The sequence below is a fragment of the Electrophorus electricus genome, chromosome 24, assembly GCF_041902795.1.
Source record: "Electrophorus electricus isolate QZ-2024a chromosome 24, ASM4190279v1, whole genome shotgun sequence".
Taxonomy (NCBI): Eukaryota; Metazoa; Chordata; class Actinopteri; order Gymnotiformes; family Gymnotidae; genus Electrophorus; species Electrophorus electricus.
The window spans coordinates 3,777,712-3,795,864 of record NC_137520.1 but is presented as its reverse complement, the minus strand read 5'-3'; the positions used below and the strand labels follow the sequence as shown (position 1 = coordinate 3,795,864).

At 49.3% G+C, this 18,153-nt stretch overlaps 2 protein-coding genes across 5 annotated transcripts in view; one reads left to right on the top strand and one right to left on the bottom strand.

Moving 5' to 3' along the window:
* Positions 1-123: 123 nt before the first annotated feature.
* On the bottom strand, positions 124-10,775 carry ap4b1 (adaptor related protein complex 4 subunit beta 1). Of its 2 annotated transcripts, none has more exons than XM_027026667.3 (11): positions 10,645-10,775; positions 9,993-10,122; positions 8,837-9,061; positions 8,323-8,453; positions 5,246-5,393; positions 4,306-4,802; positions 3,298-3,381; positions 2,943-3,046; positions 2,316-2,523; positions 1,375-1,680; positions 124-1,231 (listed from the first exon to the last, which is right to left on the bottom strand). In XM_027026667.3, the coding sequence occupies exons 2-11, from the start codon at positions 10,103-10,105 to the stop codon at positions 804-806; spliced, it is 2,244 nt and encodes a 747-aa protein (XP_026882468.2). In that variant the 5' UTR covers positions 10,106-10,122; positions 10,645-10,775; the 3' UTR covers positions 124-803. The 2 variants fall into 2 exon arrangements, with proteins under 2 accessions (XP_026882468.2, XP_081562997.1); XM_081706871.1 differs by having other exon boundaries at positions 8,387-8,453; positions 8,875-9,061.
* Positions 10,776-12,099: 1,324 nt separating this feature from the next.
* Positions 12,100-18,153, top strand: part of bltp3a (bridge-like lipid transfer protein family member 3A) — a 21,646-nt gene continuing 15,592 nt past the window's right edge. Inside the window, exons 1-5 of one of the 3 annotated variants that reach the window (XM_081706997.1) lie at positions 12,100-12,376; positions 15,396-15,558; positions 16,107-16,145; positions 17,173-17,264; positions 17,603-17,792. In XM_081706997.1, the coding sequence (XP_081563123.1) occupies positions 12,333-12,376; positions 15,396-15,558; positions 16,107-16,145; positions 17,173-17,264; positions 17,603-17,792 (528 nt within the window). In that variant the 5' untranslated portion in view covers positions 12,100-12,332. Of the gene's footprint in view, positions 12,377-15,395; positions 15,559-16,106; positions 16,146-17,172; positions 17,265-17,602; positions 17,793-18,153 lie in introns of those variants that run through there. The other 2 variants (XM_035522392.2, XM_081706998.1) reach the window with 2 other exon arrangements.

Sequence of the window (18,153 nt, the reverse complement as noted above, 5' to 3'; positions counted from 1 at the left end):
GCACAGTGATGATTTACCGTGAACTATGACAGTCGATAACATTTCACAAAAATTTTAAATTGTTAAATAAGTCAGTCATATGGACAACACCACGCTCAATAATACACCAGATTAGTTTACTCATTCATTTAATCATCCATTTAATTTAATTTTTTGTTCTTAACAAGAAATAAAAACATCAGCGTTGTGGGTTTGAACACAAATGTGTTGAGAGTTTTATGTGCTGTGTGTCGAGGCACCAGCGGACCAGCGCTGAGCTCACAGAACTGAAACGGAGCCGACTGTCCTTCAGCAAACTTCGCCATGCCAACTGGGAGTTCAGGCAACAATGTCAGAGTGTGGGCATGTGTTGGGGTGGTGTCGGATTGTCCAGGACGTGCCGTAGGCGTATGCATCACACAGCGCACGTGGCCGACAGTTTCAGGTAACCGACTTCTGGCCCTGTACCTGCACAGCGGAGGTCTTTAACCTCCAATCCCGAATCCAGGCTCCAGTTCTGGTTTTGTAGGTGATTAAAGCTAAACCACTGAGTGGGGTTCACCTGGGAGTCGGGTGTAAGGCCAATGTTGGTGACCAATGTAACATTAACTGTTCATTTACCTGCCAGTGTACGTGAGGTCCAGAACCCTTCACTATTCAGGGTACCGCGTGTGATGTACGTGACTACAGGACAAGTCCTTTCTCATTTCCGGTCCTCAAACAAACGCCACTCAACCACCGGCAGCGGAGGAAGGGCAATGGCAAATTATTAAAATGGAAAGGCAGTTAGGGAGCAACTACGGAGCTTAGAGGGAGGGGAGCCATCATGTCCTGTCCGAGCTGAGGGTCTGTAGAGCATTGTGAAGCACAGACACAAAGCCCCTTATGGCCTGCAGGTTCTCGGGCCTCTGCTTGACCGAGAGCAGCAGTGCATCCTGGCTGTCGGGCACCGCGGGGTCGCCGTGCAGGAGCTCGGCCAGCACCAGGGTGCTCCCGGCCCTGGCGCACACGTAGGCCTTCCAGGGTCGGGCCTCGCAGCGGCTGAAGGCCAGCGCCTGGACCTTCACTAGCTGCAGCACGGCCTGCAGGGTCTCCGGAGGGGCAGCAGGTGGCGGGAAGCCCAGAGTCTGCCGGTGGAGGACCCGCAGCTCCACCCACAGCCGTTCGAAGGCCTCGTGGGACAGCGGAGGTCCCAGGGTGAGACCCGGCTCTTCTTGGGAGTCGCCCGTGTTGCGCGGCCCCTCCGCGGCTCCTGGCGGCACAGGCAGAAACAGAACTAAACGCACTTGCGGGTGTTTAAGCCCCTCGTTACTCGCCCCACGGTCGCATGTCTCTCGTGTGGCACTGTCACTAGGAAACCGGTGTAGATATTTGCCACGCTTGCATGCACTTTACCTGCTGATTCTGGGCAGGCCTGGCATGGAGGTTTAGAAACCACTTCCTCCTCCGTGCTGTGGCAGTGCTGGGCGGAGCTGTCGGCAGGAGGGGCGTCCGGGTGGGCGTCCGCTCCCGCCAGGGGCCCCAGCGTGTTGAAGCCAGACGCCCAGCAGCCCACAGGCTCCTCGGGCCGGCCGGCGAGGACCGTCATGGACGGGTCGGACTCGGGCCCCAGCAAAATCTTCCGGGCTTCGTCCACCCCGCACTGCAGCAGCCGGTAATACAGCAAGGCGCGATCACGCACGCACATGTCACTCTCCTCGTCTGCAGGGAAAAAGGATTGCATTGGACAGTCATTACTTTCATTTTGTTTGCCATTCAGCCAGAAAGTGTCACTACTTACAGACTCTAAGGTTTTATGGTAAGGATGTCACGGACAGTGTCGTGAGTTTCAGCGTGTTCATTTGCCATTCTACACAAAGTCCACTTTTACCAATCCATGGACAGTATGTAATATTGCCATGGTTATTTCCGTAAATCTGTGGTCAGAAGCCAAGCCTAATCAGTTACGTTTACGGCTAAGAATGCTAAATAACACAAACGGCATTCTAAGTGTGTGCAGCCGTTTATTCTTGTAATACTATCGGTTTTGTTGCTAGCAAAAATAATCGTGACGTGTGTGACTGTGACGTCTCCGTGTACATTCTGAAATATGTACACCTTACAGAAAGTCCAAATGCTGCCCAACAGTAACATTAAACACAGATCAGCCAGAACATTTAACACCATGAGCTGTAGAGAGCCCCTTTATGATCTGCCTTTATTTGATCGAGGACAGTCCTGCTCGTTATCTTCTAGAATCTCATGAAGCTATTTGCCTGGTTTTTTTTTAATAAAGACCACTAAGTGGAACCTTGTTCAGCTGTCGCAATCTATTCACCGATCGTGCGTGACATTACCGATGCAGTAGTGCAGGAGACGACCCAGCATGTCCTGCGTCTCAGCGGGACGACACAGAAACAGCTTCAGGGCGGCTGTGAGCAGCTCCGTTTTCACCGCGGAGGAGAGCTCGGCCTTTATCCCGTCTATAAAGCCCTCCAGCACATAGGGGGCGCTGCTGATCTGCTCCCCATGCATCCCCAGCAGCCACAAGAGAGCCTGTTTGCCCTAAAGGAAAGAAGCAGTAACAGCAAGTGTTAGTTTGACCAAGAGCAGCAGGAGCTCAGTGGTGCAGGTTCTGGACTAGTAATCAGAAGATTCCCGGTTCAAGTCTGCCACTGCCAGTTTGCCACTGTTGGGCCCCTGAGCATGACCCTCAATTACTCAAGTTGTGCTTAGTCATAAGCGCAAGTCACCTTGGGTAGAAGTGTAAGCTAAATGCCGTGAATCGAAAGGCAGCCGAACGTGTAGCTTCAGTTTGGTGTGAAATATGTACACCTCAGCAAAAGACATCAGTGCAAATACTGTCATTTCTACGGCCCAGGAAATCAGATATGTGGAAATTGGCGCAACCCATCCACAGCCTTGGCGTCTGATGCAAATGCAGCCCCCTTCCCTACCCGCCCGGACGAGAGGCGGGTCCTCACCTCGGTGTCCTGGGGGTTCTCGCCGCAGACCTCGACGGCCCGACACACGGCCCCGATGCTCTGAGGACAGAACCACACCAGGTCCCTGAACGTCCGGATCACTGCTACACAGCGGAAACCAGGAACGGCAAGAAAAAGAAAGAGGGCTTGTGAAACCAAATGGAAACGTTTGTAGGATCCGGGATTTTAGCTGGAAACGGGAGTATTTGATAAGTCAGCATCCACCTTTTTGAGAAATCTGAACTTCGAATCTTTGCAGACCTCAACCACACCCTCTGTAAAACTGTGCAGTGTGACAGGTCACGATAGCCAAGCGTGTACATGTGAGCACGTGAATGTCTGTGTGGTCTTTTACCAGAGGTCACATGCTCTTGCTGCAGTGCCAGTAATCCTGTCAGGATGTCCAGACACTTCTCAGTGTATGTTCTGCCAATATGACCTGCATGGGAGAAGAGGGGTTTTGACTGGTCATTTTTTAGTAATCTGTGCTCCCCATTAACCAATCAACAAGTGTCGCCATGGGAGCTAAAGTTATGGAAGCATCATAAAGTTAAAGAGAAGTGCAGGTCATTTAAACATTAACCTCTCTTGGCAGGTCTTTACTGGCATGCCTCAAACGCACACCACATCACTTTCACCATCACTTTTCATGCTGAGAGCAGAAAGGTATTCTGTGTCCAACCCAGTTCACGAAATTCAGATGCAGGAATTTCAGGCCTATGTAAGTGCAACCACAAATGCAGCTCTGCTTGTCAATCAGGCTTGTCAATCACGACAACCAGATTCCATCGAGTGTTAAAAAATAAACTGTTAGCTACTTCATCAGCTTCTCCTATATCTGTGTGACGGAGGGGTGACGGAAGGGAATGTCACCTCCTACTGTTTTGTGTGTTCTCAATATTCCCACCTTCACATTTTGTAATGGTGCAGTTCAAACACAATCAGCATAGAATGGATCAGTGTTCCATACTTCACATACGGTATCTTGGAGACATCAATATCTCAATACAGTATCAGTATTATGGATTGCTAAGGTACCATGCTTTCCCCTTAGCTACAGTGCAAGCTTTTCCTACAGTGCCGTGTGTATTATCTATGGCTATAGTGTGATATACATTACACATAGGTACACTGCAGTATGTATCACCTAAAGCTAAAGCATTATCTATAGATACAGGACAGTACAAAGGAGCTACAGCACATTACAAAAGGAGCTACAGCACCAGTGAGCGACAGCTACAGCGCACTACCAGTGAGCGACAGCTACAGCGCACTACCAGTGAGCGACAGCTACAGCGCACTACCAGTGAGCGACAGCTACAGCGCACTACCAGTGAGCGAGCTCCAGGACAGCAGTAATTACCGATGGCTGCGATGGCTGCCTGAGCCAGCTCAGGTGACACATCAGTGCAGTAGCTCTTCAGCTCCTCCAGAACCAGAACCACATTCTCATCATTGACCAGCTCCACCAGGATCTCCATCTTACGGAGCTTTATGTAGCCGGGCTCGGAGTAACCGCAGAAGAAGCGCTTGTATTGACCGCTGTACAAGGCTGGCTGGCTGCGCAGAACCTGCTGGACGTGACACAGGCCAGCGAAGCGCAGCTCACGTGACGCAGAACCACAGGCAGCCAACAGGGGGCCGCGGGCACGCAGGAGCGCGTCGGCCTGCACAGCAGGGTGGGCGGCGGCTAAACGCAGGAAGAGGCGGAGCGTGGCCGCCATGACGGGCGTATGAACGCTTTGGAGGAATTCATCCAGCAGGCTGAGGACGTCGAAGAGCTCGTCGTCGCCACGGGGACGGTAGCGCATGAGGAAGATGAGAACTTCGCTCTGTGCCCAGCTGTCCAAATCCTTCAATCTATATAGAAAAACCAAAAAAAACAAAACAGTCACATGACAAACTGGTCATTTACTGTTTGATAAACAAGTGTTCACATACAGCTGTTACCCAAGACTTCACCAGGACTGTGTGGTGTCTGCCGCTGGTGTTAATTATAAGCCAATATTAGTATCAATATTAGCTAATGGTAGGTAGCCTGTATGACTAACATAGCAGTGCCCTCAGTATTTACATAAAAACATTTCCTCTTTCCTGCAGGCCTAGAACTCTTTTAAAAAAAAAAAAAAAAAAAAAAAAAGGTATAAAACTACAACTACAAAAAACTATTAAAAATATATGTCAGTTACTGTCATTTAAAACATACAGCAGAGATTAAATGTAATTGCTACATGGGTAATCTAGGTCTGATATTCTTTAACACGCCATGTGATGGTCTGATGGGAGTGAGAGCCGTCCCAGACCTGTTGAGGAGGTGATGCGCGATGGGCTTGTTGATCACCACTCCACCCTCCTCTCTCAGGATCTCCTCTAGGGCTCGGAGACAGTTCACCATCACCACGGGGTCGGGATCCCTCAGCAGGGCATACAGCTCGTTGACGATGCTGGGGTCTGAGGCAGGAAGGTCACTACTTTACACACTGACAAAAAAAATTACCGTGCAGAAACACTGGTCAAAACTAAATCTTAATTTATGCATGTTTGTTAGAAACTAGGAGACTTGGATTTGGTGCAAATTCCTCACCTCATGTGTCTGAAATTCTTCAACCATTTTGTATAAAAAATTGACAATTAACTGATTATACATGCAGCAGAATTAAAGCTACCAGAATTGTCATTCCTCCGAGAACACAGTCACAAGTAAATGCCAAATATGTAACAAGTTGATCCGTTCTTGAGCATTTTCACGCTAGAGAAAAGTTTTCTCCAGAATATGACGGAATATTTACTGACGTGGAAATTTGCATGTGATTAAAATCACCTGGGGTCATTTCTAACAGTCACGTGATAGTCTTTAGTCATGCAGAAGCTTGCCGCCTGGAAATATGGCTAGTGTGAATTTAAGAAAATCACGCTGATAGCCACATTACCCCACCTTCCCATGTAGTAATCTCACTTGAACAAGTTTTAAGGTTTAATCTCATCTGAACAAGGTTTAAGTCCTCACAGTCCTTGATCTGCATATTTGAACCATTCAAACATACGAGTGATATGGCCAAAGAAGCCACTTTCACATGCACTGCTGGTTGACATAATTCAGAGACAGCTCTGCTCACTAACGGGACTTTCACCGATTAATACGACTGTGTCATCTTGTATTCCTCCTGGAGGACGTGCTCTGTACTCAGAACTGCACCACACCCCATTCTGATGAATTAATCTATTAGACACTCACACAGCTCTGTGCCACTGTGAGGTGATACAATAAGTTACCAAGGCGCTGAATATTTAATCCAGTCCAGGTTTAATGCCCCTATTAAATCCAATGGAATAACCTGAATTATGTACATTTTCTCATGGAACATGGTGTAAGGTGGTTCTATGAAGCACTTGGAAGTTGTGTAACTAAATACTAGTCTACTTCTTTCATGCAATTAATTTTTCATGGTCTCTTTCTTTTTCTTTTTTTTTTAAAGTTGGCTATAGGGACGGAGGCTGCGGGGTGCCGGACCTATCTCTGTGCTGGTACAGAGACTGCGGGCGCCGGACCTATCTCTGTGCTGGTACAGAGACTGCGGGCGCCGGACCAATCTCTGTGCTGGTACAGAGACTGCGGGCGCCGGACCTATCTCTGCGCTGGTACAGAGACTGCGGGGCGCCGGACCTAGCTCTGCGCTGGTACAGAGGCTGCGGGGCGCCGGACCTAGCTCTGCGCTGGTACAGAGGCTGCGGGGCGCCGGACCTAGCTCTGCGCTGGTACAGAGGCTGCGGGGCGCCGGACCTAGCTCTGCGCTGGTACAGAGGCTGCGGGGCGCCGGACCTAGCTCTGCGCTGGGACGGGGGCTGCGCGGCGCCAGACCTATCTCTGCGCTGGTACAGAGGCTGCGGGGCGCCGGACCTATCTCTGCGCTGGGACGGGGGCTGCGGGGCGCCGGACCTATCTCTGCGCTGGGACGGGGGCTGCGGGGCGCCGGACCTATCTCTGCGCTGGGACGGGGGCTGCGGGGCGCCGGACCTATCTCTGCGCTGGGACGGGGGCTGCGGGGCGCCGGACCTATCTCTGCGCTGGGACGGGGGCTGCGGGGCGCCGGACCTATCTCTGCGCTGGGACGGGGGCTGCGCGGCGCCGGACCTATCTCTGCGCTGGGACGGGGGCTGCGCGGCGCCAGACCTATCTCTGCGCTGGTACAGAGACTGCGGGGCGCCGGACCTATCTCTGCGTTGGTACAGAGGCTGCGGGGCGCCGGACCTAGCTCTGCGCTGGGACGGGGGCTGCGGGGCGCCGGACCTAGCTCTGCGCTGGGACGGGGGCTGCGGGGCGCCGGACCTAGCTCTGCGCTGGTACAGAGAATGCGTGGCGCCGGACCTATCTCTGCGCTGGGACGGGGGCTGCGGGGCGCCGGACCTATCTCTGTGCTGGGACGGGGGCTGTGGGGCGCCAGACCTAGCTCTGTGCTGGTACAGAGGCTGCGGGGCGCCGGACCTAGCTCTGTGCTGGTACAGAGGCTGCGGGGCGCCGGACCTAGCTCTGTGCTGGTACAGAGAATGCGTGGCGCCGGACCTATCTCTGTGCTGGGACGGGGGCTGCGGGGCGCCGGACCTATCTCTGTGCTGGTACAGAGGCTGCGGGGCGCCGGACCTAGCTCTGTGCTGGTACAGAGGCTGCGGGGCGCCGGACCTAGCTCTGTGCTGGTACAGAGGCTGCGGGGCGCCGGACCTAGCTCTGTGCTGGTACAGAGGCTGCGGGGCGCCGGACCTAGCTCTGTGCTGGTACAGAGGCTGCGGGGCGCCGGACCTAGCTCTGTGCTGGTACAGAGGCTGCGGGGCGCCGGACCTAGCTCTGTGCTGGTACAGAGAATGCGTGGCGCCGGACCTATCTCTGTGCTGGGACGGGGGCTGCGGGGCGCCGGACCTATCTCTGTGCTGGTACAGAGGCTGCGGGGCGCCGGACCTAGCTCTGTGCTGGTACAGAGGCTGCGGGGCGCCGGACCTAGCTCTGTGCTGGTACAGAGGCTGCGGGGCGCCGGACCTAGCTCTGTGCTGGTACAGAGAATGCGGGGCGCCGGACCTAGCTCTGTGCTGGTACAGAGAATGCGTGGCGCCGGACCTATCTCTGTGCTGGGACGGGGGCTGCGGGGCGCCGGACCTATCTCTGTGCTGGTACAGAGGCTGCGCGGCGCCAGACCTATCTCTGTGCTGGTACAGAGGCTGCGCAGCGCCAGACCTATCTCTGTGCTGGTACAGAGGCTGCGGGGCGCCGGACCTATCTCTGCACTGGGACGGGGGCTGTGGGGCGCCGGACCTATCTCTGCGCTGGTACAGAGGCTGCGCGGAGCCAGACCTATCTCTGTGCTGGTACAGAGGCTGCGGGGTGCCGGACCTATCTCTGTGCTGGGACGGAGACTGTGCATTTTGGCACAGCCAAGCACTGCCACTCTTCTTACATATGAAGCCTTGTCCCTCAGCCCGGTCAGAATGGGCTGTTGGATGTACTCTGTGATGCCTGGCATCCTGTAGCAAAAAGGTGAAAAACATTAGTGGATTGTGAACCTCCAACCGAACCATTAAAACTAAAGCAAGACCTACAGCTAGGGGGTGGTATAGGCTACCTACTGTGGCAATGCGATATGCATTAGTCACAGTTACAGTGAAACATGAAGGAGCTACAGCTATAGTGCAGTAGGAATTGATTGTTATGGGCTACAGGGGTCAGACCTGGAACATGGACCTCAAAAGATCATAATTAATTATTTTTTGTCAACACATCAGTGAATGTTCATGTTTCTTTGTATTATTTCCCTTACATACATGTCTTTCTTTCAGCTTGGACTTTAGCATCACAGTCCAAAGCAGTAAATTTAGATTACGATCGATTGTGGTCAAATGAAGCAGACCTGAAGTTGCACATGTTCCTGAGGGCCAGGCCGCGCACCATGGGGTTAGGATCGGCGCAGTCCTTGCGAAGCGTGTTGATGGCCAGCAGGGCCAGGTCAGGCTTGTGGCTGGCGTACGTGCACATGTAGAGGTAGACGAGTTTTTTCTGAACGACGTCCACTGTGGCGCTGGCCTTCACCATGTCCATGAACAGAGCGGAGACATCCAGACCTTGGGTCATTGACCTGGAATTACAGGACAACTTGAATGAACACACATAGGACTTGCAGAAAAACTCACACACTTTCCATTCCAAATCGTCTTAAAATATTCACGAGAAAAACAAAGAGACTTTCTCACAAACTGCAGAAAAAAAAGATATACCAGGTTCTGCAAGTATACCCTTGTGTTAAACTTTTAGACTGAGTGTCTACCAAGCGCACACAGATGTTGGTTGATAAGTCTTTCTACTAAACTGCTGCACAGAGATTGCACTGATCTTGACCAACCATTTTTAACCTCGAATGTCACTGCTGCAGGATCTTGGATGGCCTTTTCAAAAACATCCGCAGAACTGTATGCAGAATTCATCAGCCACTGTCATTGGTCAGTTTTTGAGCCCAGGACTGCTAAGTAGATGGTGGCACACTGTTCTTAACACAGGGGCAATAATGCCGTTTGGTGGCCCAGTATTGAGTCTATCAGGCACAACAGTGTTGCTGGAGATTCTTTCAAGTGTCGACTACACTGCGGAGCGCAAAGCACCAAATACTCCCAGAACATAAAAGAGTTCGATTGGAACCTGAATGGCAAAGACTAACTGCACACCTACAATTTCTTTCTAACAAAGGTTTCAAATAAAGTGCCTGGTGACTGTACATATATGATTTTTGAGAATGGAAATGCATGAATAGACTGATTAAACGTTAACTAATCTATTCACTGGCTAGGTGAAGTTCCTCTTTGCTAAATGAATACAAGGTCTTGTTTTTGGTCTAAGTGCACGATTCCATTTCAGAATGTTTCACAATCATTTACTATCTAGTTACACTATCATCAGCTAGGACAAGACATCTGTGTTTTAGCTTAAAAATTCTCTCAAGTTATCATTGTGATCATGAAGGTCAGCTGGGGCCTAACACAAGTCCTCAGCGCCATCCTGAAGGCAGTGCTGACCGGATTACGCGGGTGATGTAGCTCCTGTAGCGGAGCCGGTCCGCTTGGATGTTGGGGTTAGACAGTGCCCTCTTCAGCTCCTTCACCGTCTCCTCACAGCCCAAGTACGGCATCGTGGCCCGCCTCAGGCCTGTGACAAGACATTCAGCACAGCACAGACCAATGGATATGACAGTGTGACAAGTTAAACTCTCCAGAATACATTCAGAATATCAGCTTTTGAATCAGTTCCCCAAATATGCATTTGTAAGATGCCTCGTTTTAGCCAATGGATGTCTTTATATCCATGCGTAAAAACGACAAGGCCACAATCATCTCGGTAACCTTCCTTCATTAATATGTAATCTGCACGTCAGTGTGTTCCATAATTTTCCCTTGTTTGCGGTTGCAACAGATTCAGTCTGTGCGCATTGGACACCCAGATTTATCGCAGAGCTACACCAACTCGCCGATTTTCCGAAGATTTTATGAACGTACGCTTTACAACACTGCACTTCATAATAATTCATATTATTTAGTTATCTTTATCTTTGTAGCTAACTAACGCTAGCTAACCTAGCGAGCAAGATTAAAAGCAAGAATCCAAGGGCCTTAAATTAGCTGTCCCAATTTTACCTACATTCACAAGCCAAAAAAAAACAAAACTAGTTACCTGTTTAACTACGCAAACCCAAAACAACAATTTTTCTTTTTCAAGAATAAACCGGTTTATATTGGTAGTACAATCTCTGAAAACATTTGTTTATGCACCGTACAGTTAAGGGCTGTGAAGTAAGAATCAAAATCGATACTTCCGTTACAATGTAAGTCAAAATAAAAGTCGCGACATTTTCACCTCCTTTGTTCACAGTTATGTTTGAACATGACCCATGTCTGTAATCATTGTGAATAGTTTCAAGTTTGGTTTATTCGTCAAATACATAGTCATACACAGTATAACTCGCAGTGAAATGGTGGAGAGTGCTCTGTCCAAACTGAGGAAAAGAAAACAGGGGTGCATAGAGAAAAATATATATATGCAAGATAAATATATATATTCTATGTATGTACAATATATGTATATTATGATTATATACACAATGTACAATGTATATGGTTGGGTAAATATGTACGCAATCTACAGAATGTACAGATCCATTTTGTATAATAACATATCTACAGTTGTTGTGTAACAAGGTAATTGAGTATAAATCTATATATACAGATGTACAGATATACAGTTATGTTACATGGTGGTGGTGGTCCCCACAGTTTATCAGTTTCCCTGATTCAGGGCCCGAATGGACCTCTGCCCTGACAAAACTAGCATGTGCATATTTAGAAAAACAAACAAAAACCAATAACTTCATGTGCATGGCCCATGAATAACTACTGAATAACGACTGAATAATCAAACAAATACAAAAATACATAAACAAATAATTAATCATTAGAAATTTCAGAAACAAAGTCACAATTGCAAGACGGTCCATTAATGACATATTGAAATGAATAAAAGATTTCGTCTGACAAATCGTTAGTTGTTGAGGAAAAGATGAGAAAGTTCAATGTCTGCATCAGATTTAGCAGGCTGGTGTGCGGAGAGATGTCATATTTCTGTGTTCACACTGCTTACTAAAAACAGGCCAAGTGTACAGGTAACGCGCCAGTCGTTTATCAGAGGTCATCGCCTTTCTGCAGGACTGCTGTTTGGCTGTGTAATATTGGGTGACAGACCGCTCTCAAACCAGCATGTGGCATGTGCCTGGTAAACTTGTACCAGGCCAGTACCCACAACCATTCATACAGCCTGAAATTGTACACTTGTAAAATACACCCAGAAGTAAAATAGCTAATGACAGCATGTATAAAGGATTTAGGTGTCATTTAGGGTTTAATTATCTGAAAAATTCCGAGACCAGTTCTTATACGAGAGCTTCGCTTATTCTGAGAATAAGGTTGTTTATCACTGGGACTCGCTAGGTAGGCTTGCCTGGTGCTTGCCCCCAGAAACATTCTCATTTCGTATTTCTCGTGTTGTTCATGCAATTACCGAACTGCTGCAGGCACATGGCAACGATAGCTTAAACGATAAATAAACGAATGACTGATAGATGTGCTATTTTTATTGCACCGGGGGGCGCTTGAAACCAACAATAGCACGCAGCAGATTTCTCCACCGTCTCCGTGACGGGACTCCGCACACAGCTGTCATGACTCGTGTTGTGAGCGCTGGAAGATTTCTGAAGATGCCGAACGCTGGCCGGCGAGTTACCGAGAATATGTGGATTAATAAGAAAACCCAGTGAAGCTTTAATACATCAGGTCATCCCCTGGACTGGACGGCACTGCGGCGACGCGATGGCAGGGATCATTAAAAAGCAAATACTGAAACATTTGTCCAGGTAACGTTTACGAGATGGGCTTAGTGGTGTGTTGTCTATTATTTGAAATGAACGTTGTCCTGTGAATAATAACTTACACGATCATCATACACTTGTGCTTTGCTGGGAGGGGGAGCCGCGAACAGACCCGCTAGCGTTTGTTGACTTGTTTAGGAATAAGCGCGGCGGTTCTGGTCGCCCTCAGTCAGCCAGCTAGCTGCTAAGAAAAGCCAGTAGCACACAGCCAGGTCACTGTGGCCAATGAAACGTTATGGTACATTAATATAGAGGTTATGGCATTAATGTCACAGCTATAAGCTTGTCGTCATTTTAGTAACCTTAGCAAACAGTGCGTCTCACACCCGAGCTAGCTAAGCTAAGTGTCTTGTGTTCGGCAGGTCTAGCTAGGTAATAAAACTCAAACACGATGGATATTCAAACATTCTCTTAAAATTGGACGAACTGTGAACGGGCCAGGGGTTTGCGTGTTTATTTTGTTTGTTTGTTTTTTGAAGTCCTTGCTCTCTGTCATTTTAGTGTTTTTGTTCGTAAAATGCGGTGAATTACCGTAGGAGTGTGGCTCTGTTCTTATGTGTGCTAGTAAACCCCGGCGGCACAAAGGAGAGAGAAAGTCCCTGTTAATGAAACTGGAGGGGATATTCCCCGAACCTCGCAATTCCCTGCTCTTTAGTTGGAAGTCTTGGTGATTTCGTCAAAACAAATGAAGAAGCCCTTAGCAAGAACTGTGATATAGTGTGCAAATGTTTGCGCATCCTAGTGACCGTAGAGATCTTTTAGGACCAGTGGACCAGTCTGGCCTGTGCGTTGGTTACTGTTGGCTGCTGTCGTTGGCAGGAGAATCCTGCAGACGTTCACTGGTGCCCTTGGAAGGGAAAGGATGCTATTAATAATCTGGCTGCAAAGCCGTTACATAAGGAAAGTAGCCAGGCCTGCTGTAGGCCTAGTCTAAATCCAGGCTTAATTCAAGTTTCGCCTGGGCCCAGTCCAGCGGTTCCTAACCCGTACCCGGCCGTCATCAGGCGTGTCCTTGCGGCGCCTGGTGTCCCATGTCTTGGCACTGAGTGTTGGCATGTGTAACCCTGTTAGTGTTATTTCTCCTCACACCAAGCAGGCAGCCAGTGGGTGTGAAACACATGCTGCTTCCCGCTCGTTGGTCCAGCCGTCACACGATTGGCTGCCAAGTTGTCACTCAGCTGGCACCCCATTACGGACTCTGCGCACACGGCGACTCAGCACACCACCTCTCTGTGCAGGAAACACTCAGCACATCATCGTTGTCCACTTATCACACCCTCTCTCGACACACAGCCACCCAACGCCGCTGCGCACATTGTAACGGAACCGCCCGACGTGGCGTTCTTCAGAAGCAGACTGTCTCGCGTCACAGCTAGGTCTCGCCACCTGGTGTGATGGTGTGTAAGTCCCGCAGACTCGGTGTTGGGGGAGGTGTGTAGCTGCCTGGTTGTGGCTGAGAGACTCTGTTCGTGGCCCGCTGTGCCAGGGATTGGATGTGTGAGGCGGAAGCCAGTAAGAGCCTGGTGCGAGACACTAACGAGACGTGAGGAGAGAGCCTGCGCAAGGCATATGCACTCCATTTCTCCCAAAGCCTGTAACAGCCCATAGTATTCTGTGCTATTAACCCATTGTACCCCGTTCCATATCAGTGCTGCTCTGATGTGGGAGCACTGACCTTCAGGCCCTGGACTTGGTCCTCCTAGGGTTGGGCGTCCAGGGTTTGGTCACACGGCTTTGGCTCATATATTTCAAAATGAGTACTAAATAATAACTTCACTTATCAGGGCATTTAGAGATCTGAATGTCATCAGCTGTTCATCGGGAAGGACTCTCTTTCTGCCTTTATGAAATGGCATTTAATTGGCCCTGGTCCATTCTTGTCCCTGTATGCTGTGTAGGGGGACCGAATCTTGACATGGTGATCATGGTAAATTAGGCACTGTCCTGAACATAAACTCACTCACTCATACCACAGAAGCATCCGCTGGTGTCTGTGAAGCCCCTCCCACAGGTTGGTGCTTGTGCAGTGTGGATGCTGATTGGTTAGAGAGTGTGTGTGTGTTTGCACATGCATGACAGAGGCGTTATGATGACGTGTAGGTTTGAGGGTCTATGGTTTCTTGTTTCTGTTTTAATTCATATCATGTTTCTATTTTGTTGTTCTCATATTATCTCACTTTTTATTATTTTGCACTCCACCATCCTCCCTCTCGTTCTCTCTCCTCTCCCATTTCATTTCTCTCCTTTAGGAGCAGAATATCAGTCAGTGTGTGTGTGTGTGTGTGTGTGTGTGTGTGTGTGTGTGTGTGTGTGTGTAGTCCAGCTGCAACCCATGTTTAGTCAGTTGGGAATATCTGTCTCATTTACAGACCTGGGGCCCTGTTCCAACCTCACTTGTCTCAGAGAACCAGGACTGTTCTGTGTGTGTCTCTGGAGTAGCTTAATGTCTCCCCTGTGCAGATGAGGTGTTTAGATATTGTCTCCGAGAGAGTGTGTCCGGAGGCGTTGGGAAGGACGGGTTCTGACTTAGAGCTCAGCTCTGGCCTGCTGCTCTACTGCAGCAAGTGGTGGGTGTATCTGATGTAATCACTACCCGAGGGCCCGCAGTCTGTGGGTCTTTTTGTCCCTTCATAGTCAGGGGTAACAGTGCCAGTGTGTGGGGTGTACCCCTTCTATAGGGGTAACAGTTTCAGCGTGTTGTGGATCCCTTCTACAGGGGTAACAGTGCCAGTGTGTGGGGTGTACCCCTTCTATAGGGGTAACAGTTTCAGCGTGTTGTGGATCCCTTCTACAGGGGTTACAGTGCCAGTGTGTGGGGTGTACCCCTTCTATAGGGGTAACAGTTTCAGCGTGTTGTGGATCCCTTCTACAGGGGTAACAGTGCCAGCATGTGGGGTGGACCCATTCTACTGGTGTCACAGTGCCAGCATGTGAGGTGTCATGGCACTCACCTGCTTCAGAGTATTACTCAGGTGTGTTCATGTGTGCCTCGGTCTCTCTGCAGGTTCACGAAGAACCTCTCCCCAGATAAGATCAACCTGAGCACGCTGAAGGGCGAGGGGCAGCTCTCCAACCTGGAGCTGGACGAGGAGGTTCTGCAGAACATGTTGGACCTGCCCACCTGGCTGGCCGTCGCCCGCGTCTACTGCAACAAGGCTGCCATACGGGTGAGTTGGGGAGCCCTCATGGGGCACTGCCGTCTTAACCAATCAGGGGCAGCTCCAGAAAAAGAGAGCGTGTTCATTGTGATGCCTGTTTTAACACACCTAAGTGAGAACTGGGATGACGTGTATGATGATGACGTTCATGATGAACGCGTTTACGATGATGACTCTGTTTATTTGACTCTGTATTTGACTTTGTTTATTTGACTTTGTTTATTTGACTCTCAATTTGACTCTATTTGCTTTGAATTGATTTCAAGATATGTCTTTATAGCTTTAGGATTTATTTTTGCGATATTTTGTTATTGAAACAGATGGGCTAAGCTGACAGATGTTACTTTACTGGTTGACGTTTACCGGCTGTAATAGGAGTTTTGTGGGAGATGAATGTTTGCTAATGTGAGCTGCGTGATGAGTGCTGGTTTACTGAAGGTGGCCTTCTACTGAGAAAGCACACAAGTGAGTCAGCTAAAGTGAGCCGAGGTGAACAGTCTTCAACAGCGTTGGAGAACTGGTGTGAATCATGTCTCTCCTTCTCTCTCCTTGTTTAGATACAATGGACAAAGCTGAAAACCAGTCCCATTTGCCTGGTACGAATCCCTCTTTCATTTCTATTTTTGTGTTTGTTTCTCTCTCTCTCTCTCTCTCTCTCTCTCTCTCTCTCTCTCTCTCTCTCTCTCTCTCCTTTAGTCCATCTCTCACCCCTGTAATCATCATGACCACAGACTTTCACTTCCCCAAAAATGTGCTCCAGGTTTGCCATTTTGCTTTATAGTGGCCCTTGTTGTGTTCTGTCACCTGTGATCTAGTGGAGGTGGAACCGGGCCCCTTGTGCCACAGAGATGCACCCTGCAGAGCATCATGGGTACCTTATAACCCAGAATTAAGAGTGCACCCTGTGGGGGGGTTCCCTTAGAGGGTCTGTCCTGGGTGTGGGTCTCTCAACGCTCTGCGTGGTTTTGTGACCAGCTGCAGTTTCAGTGGGAGGGATATTTGAGAGGGTTCTGACAGTGCGGAATGACGCAGATGTTAGAATCCTGATGATCAGCTTTCGGTGATGTAGACGTCGTAGAGTAACGATGTAGACATTGTCAAGTTGTTGTTGTAAACATCATAGAGTAACATTGTTGATGTAGACGTCATAGAGCAGTGTTGTTGATGTAGACGTCGTAGAGTAATGTTCAAGATGTAGTTGTCATAAAGTTGTAGTTGTGGATGTCATAGAGTAATGTTGATGTCAACGTCGTAGAGTTGTTGGTGTAGACATCGTAGGGTAACGATGTTGGTGTAGACGTCGTAGGGTATCGCTGATGTAGTCGTCTCTGTGGTTGTGGCCCTAGTGTTCGCGTTTTGTGTAACTTTCTGAAATGCAGCGTCATGCTGCTATTTCAGTAACGGTTGCACAATACCAGCTCACAGAAGATGGAGCCTCTTAAATCCTGTGAAGGTGCTTGGTACTTGGTGGTTAACAAGAGCAAACTAGTAATACTAGTTAAACTAGTAATAGAGACTTAACTCAGAACTCATGACATGGGTGTCTCTCTGTCTCCTTCTGTCTCTCCATTTGTCTCTGACTTTCTGTCTCTGTGTTCGTCCTGACTCTCTCTATCTCTGTAGTTTCTTGATAAGGTGGAAGTAGAAATGAGAACCTGTGACGAGCCACGCCCACCCAATGGCCCCTCCCCTATCGCCATCACAGCAGGTCAAAGGTCAGAGCAACTCCTTCTGTGTTCAGGCTGGTTCTCTGGCTGCCGACTTATAAGAGTGGCTTAAAGCAGTTAAATCAAGGACCCTCGAAAAATTGAGACCCTGTTAAAAGGTTGTCAGTGGCAGTAATATTGCCCGATACTGACTCTCTGTGGACCTGCTGACCTGCCATTCCTAGTCATTCCTGGGTCATAACCACATAAAGTCTGACAGAGCAAGAAATGGTGGAAACCTCTTTATTTTAGACAGGGGACATTTATTCACATCTGCAGTCCTTAATGGAGATTTCTGTCTATCTGTCTCTGTCTGTGCACGCGTGTGTGTCTGTTTGTGTTCTCAGTGAATACGGCTTTGCTGAGAGGGTGGTGGAGGGCATGTCTGTGGTCATCAACTCCATCGTCATTAAAGTCCAAGCGCGAGCCTTCCGCGCCTCCTTCGAGCTGTGGCAGCTCCAGGGCTGCAGCCTGAACCCCAAGTGGCAGAAGACAGACCTGAGATACACACGCATCACACACCCCAAGAGAGGAGAGGTGACACACACACACACGCACACACACCCCAAGAGAGGAGAGGTGACACACACACACACACACATGCACATCACACACCCCAAGAGAGGAGAGGTGACACACACACACATGCACACACACCCCAAGAGAGGAGAGGTGACACACACATCACACACCCCAAGAGAGGAGAGGTGACACACACACACACATCACACACCCCAAGAGAGGAGAGGTGACACACACACACACACACACATCACACACCCCAAGAAAGGAGAGGTGACACACACACACACACACACACACACACACACACACACACACACACATCACACACCCCAAGAGAGGAGAGGTGACACACACACACACACACACATCACAC

Bases quoted from the DNA above. Each gene is read 5' to 3' on its own strand.
- ap4b1 (XM_027026667.3), bottom strand. From the start codon at position 10,105: ATGCCGTACTTGGGCTGTGAGGAGACGGTGAAGGAGCTGAAGAGGGCA. The intron at 5,394-8,322 runs GTCCGGCACCCC...TTCCTGCCTCAG, and splicing joins CCGTCCCAGCACAGAGATAG to ACCCCAGCATCGTCAACGAG. The intron at 3,047-3,297 runs GTAAAAGACCAC...TCCGCTGTGTAG, and splicing joins GCAAGAGCATGTGACCTCTG to CAGTGATCCGGACGTTCAGG.